Source organism: Bufo gargarizans, chromosome 5 (assembly GCF_014858855.1).
Source record: "Bufo gargarizans isolate SCDJY-AF-19 chromosome 5, ASM1485885v1, whole genome shotgun sequence".
Classification (NCBI taxonomy): domain Eukaryota; kingdom Metazoa; phylum Chordata; class Amphibia; order Anura; family Bufonidae; genus Bufo; species Bufo gargarizans.
In genome coordinates this window covers 453,866,033-453,870,112 of record NC_058084.1, presented here as the reverse complement: position 1 = coordinate 453,870,112, position 4,080 = coordinate 453,866,033, and the positions used below count along the sequence as shown (strand labels likewise).

The 4,080-nt window shown below is 47.4% G+C and overlaps 1 protein-coding gene across 1 annotated transcript; it reads left to right on the top strand.

Annotated features, from left to right (window-relative positions):
• The first annotated feature begins 805 nt into the window (after window positions 1-805).
• LOC122938619 (frizzled-1) lies at window positions 806-3,418 on the top strand. The gene has a single exon (XM_044294266.1). It carries the CDS (start codon window positions 974-976, stop codon window positions 2,642-2,644), a length of 1,671 nt encoding a protein of 556 aa, XP_044150201.1. The 5' UTR covers window positions 806-973; the 3' UTR covers window positions 2,645-3,418.
• Window positions 3,419-4,080: the final 662 nt, after the last annotated feature.

Here is a 4,080-nt window from a genome sequence, read left to right as displayed (position 1 = left end):
AATGATAGGAAAAAAACGGACGCGGATGACAATCTTGTGTGCCTCCGTGTTTTTTTTAGCAGTTCCATTGACTTGAATGGGTCCGCGAACCGTTGTCCGTGAAAAAAAATAGGACAGGTTATATTTTTTTGACGGACTGGAACCACGGATCACAGACGCGGATGGCAAACGGTGCATTACGCGAATTTACAACAGACCTATTGAAAGTCAATGGGTCCGCAGAAAATCACCAAAAACGGCACAACGGGCACGGAATAAAACAACGGTCATGTGCATGAGGCCTTAGGCTACTTTCACACTTGCGGCAGTGTGATCCGGCGGGCAGTTCCGTCGCCGGAACTGGCAGCCGGATCCGCCGATCTTCCGCTGACTGAAAGCATTTGCGAGACGGATCACAAATGCATTGCAAGGACGGACCCATCTCTCCGCTTGTCATGCGGACAGACGGATCCGTCTTGTATCTTTTTTTTCACATTTTTACCGGTCTGCGCATGCGCAGGCCGGAAGGACGGATCCGGCATTCCGGTATTTTGAATGCTAATACATTCCTATGGAAAAAAAATGCCGGATCATTCAGGCATGCCTTTAGTACATGTATATATCCATTCAGCCATCATCCATGAAGTGAAGCTACATTTAAAGGGCCAGCGCAGTGTGCTGCTAGGAGTCTGCTGGAGGAGGATAGCCCTGCCAGGCTCACCAACTTCCACAGGAGCTCAGGACACACTTGTGTGAGGATCCCTTACTTTAGCAGACAAGTTCGCATCGGTTTCAAGGCTCCTCCCTCTCGCTGGAGAGGCAGGCAGCGGGGAGCCTGGAAACGGCCCAGATGAGTTGAAGGATTGATACAATGTATCCAGAGTGAGTCGCGCTCTTCTCCTCCACCGCAGCACAAGGAGACCGGCACCGGGAGGAGATTGTAACCCGGAGGCCGAGCACCACCGAGACTTCATGCTGCACCCACTCCAGTCTCATGGCACGGGATCCTGGCAGCAGCATGGGGGGCTCCTATAAACTTTGCAGCCTGCTGGCGCTGCTGTGTGCCAGCCTGGCGGTGGAGGCTCAGTATAATGGGGAGAAGGGCATCTCTATCCCGGACCATGGGTACTGCCAGCCCATCTCCATCCCCCTCTGTACGGATATCGCTTATAACCAGACCATCATGCCCAATCTGCTGGGGCACACCAACCAGGAGGACGCCGGGCTGGAGGTGCACCAGTTCTTCCCGCTGGTGAAGGTTCAATGTTCTCCAGAGCTGAAGTTCTTCCTCTGCTCCATGTATGCTCCGGTGTGCACGGTGCTGGAGCAGGCTCTGCCCCCCTGTAGGTCCCTCTGTGAGAGGGCAAGGCAAGGCTGCGAGGCTCTGATGAACAAGTTTGGCTTCCAGTGGCCTGAGAGCCTCCGCTGTGAGAAGTTCCCAGTGAATGGGGCAGGGGAGCTGTGTGTGGGGCAGAACACCTCAGACAAGGGCACCCCTACACCAGCCGTCCCTGTCTCCTGGACCAGCAACCCTAACTTCAGATACCCCCACAGGGACAAGTTCACCTGCCCAAGGACCCTGAAGGTGCCACCTTATCTCAACTACCACTTCTTGGGGGAGAAGGACTGTGGTGCCCCTTGTGAAGCTGGCAAAGTGAATGGGTTGATGTATTTTGCCCCAGAGGAATTGCGTTTTTCCCGCATATGGATAGGGATATGGTCGGTACTGTGCTGTGCGTCCACCCTCTTCACAGTCCTGACTTACCTGGTGGACATGAAACGCTTCAGCTACCCAGAAAGACCCATCATCTTCCTCTCTGGGTGCTACACCATGGTGGCCATAGCCTACATCGCTGGCTTTCTGCTAGAAGACAAAGTAGTGTGCAATGAGAGGTTCTCAGAGGATGGCTACAAGACGGTGGTCCAGGGGACCAAGAAAGAGGGCTGCACCTTCCTCTTCATGATGCTTTACTTCTTCAGCATGGCCAGTTCCATCTGGTGGGTCATACTCTCCCTGACTTGGTTTTTAGCAGCTGGCATGAAATGGGGGCACGAAGCCATAGAAGCCAATTCTCAGTACTTCCACTTGGCAGCTTGGGCAGTGCCAGCCATCAAGACCATCACCATTTTGGCTGTGGGGCAAGTGGACGGGGATATTCTCAGCGGGGTTTGTTTCGTTGGAATAAACAACGTGGACGCCCTCCGCGGATTTGTCTTGGCCCCGCTTTTCGTTTACTTGTTCATTGGCACTTCCTTTCTCCTGGCCGGTTTCGTGTCCCTCTTCAGGATCAGAACCATCATGAAACACGACGGCACCAAAACTGAAAAATTGGAGAAGCTGATGGTGAGGATAGGCATCTTCAGCGTCCTCTACACGGTTCCGGCCACCATCGTCATCGCTTGTTATTTTTACGAACAGGCTTTTAGGGAACAGTGGGAGAAAAGTTGGGTGAGCCAAAGTTGCAAGACTTACGCTTTCCAATGCCCCAGCGCCCACCACCCGCCCATGACGCCGGATTTTACCGTCTTCATGATCAAATATCTCATGACCTTAATCGTAGGGATAACCTCTGGTTTTTGGATCTGGTCTGGCAAAACTCTTAATTCTTGGAGAAAGTTTTATACAAGACTTACCAACAGCAAACAAGGAGAAACGACAGTGTGACCCCCCCCCCCTTCTCCGACACCAAGCCCCCAACACTCCCCTACCCCCGACTTGTACACTGTATATGTTTTGTTGTAAATAACCTGTAACATTTTGTAAGTATATTTTGTATTTAAAAGACGACAGATCATACCTTTTTTAATGTAGGATCTTCTAACTATTTCTGAGTTCTAAGGCTGCTGGCTTCTTTAACGGGAAACCATAATTTTTTTTTTTGTCTATTGCAAAGCCATTGACTTGGAGAAAATACGAAAAAAAATGCTTTATTTTTGTGGGGGTGGGAATGGGGATGGGTCTTTGAGAATAAGGACTTTGATAGCACTTGTAAGCAGCTTCTTATCTAGCTTATTAAGATACCTCTCTGCCTCAGCTCTCTACCCCCCACCAGTTGAGAGACCTTTGGCCTTCTCCAGACACCAGATATGTTTTTTGTTTGTTTTAGGTTTTTTTGCTTAATTTTGCAGATGGTACCACCTGACTAGGGCCGCCAAAGCTCAAAATGACAATGAACAGGTATTTTTGTAATGTATCCCTTTAATTTTTAACGCCAATATTGCTTTTCGAAGGCCAGAGTTTAAAAAAAAAAAATGTCCTCTGATTTCACGAAATATTGACTATTTTTTAATGGAAGTGGTAATGAGTGTATGGTTGATGGAAAAATACAATGGTCTGCATTGGCTATGCATTATTAAATAACTTGGTTGTATTTCATATGGGGAACAAAAAAAAAAAGGAAGGACAGGACCAGATTTTCTTGGTGGGTCGAATCTTCATTGTAAGCACTTGTGTTCTGGATCAGTCCAACCAACGAGGGCTTCTCCCTATTCATTCATTCACTGCAGTCTGCAAGTTGAGTCTTTTGTTGAATGCACTCTTTTAGACCCGCCTTTGTTAACCTTGTCCACCCCTGCTACAAATCTGCTCGGAATGGCCACGCTGGGGTTAATTCAACTACATAAATTGCCATAGCAGGCCTAATTAATTGTGCAGGAGGGGTTAATTTAGAGTGTGTGGAGCCAGATAACAGTGGCCTAAAATAATATATTATTTAGACTTCGCTCTTCCTGCATAGCAGTGTGTTAATGGCAACAGGGTGTGGAGCAAATTTGCCATGGAATGAATGCAATTCTGCTTTGTTTATGGTCTAAAGCTGGCAACGGGCGCTTTAAATCGGCTGAGACTATAGAATGCAGCCAGCGAGTCAATAGAATTTTTTTTAAATTTTTTTTTTACATTTTTTTAACTCATTTTTTAAAGTAAGCTAAATGATCCTATTTTTTTTTTTTTTTTTTTTTCACTGATTCATCGATTTTCTATTTAATAAAAATCACTTTAGGAAGATTTTATTCAACTTTTTGACTTTCTCTCCCCATACTTTTTTTTATTTATTTATGATGCAGGATGCAGAGCGAACGTCACGCTGTATCGGTCTCCAA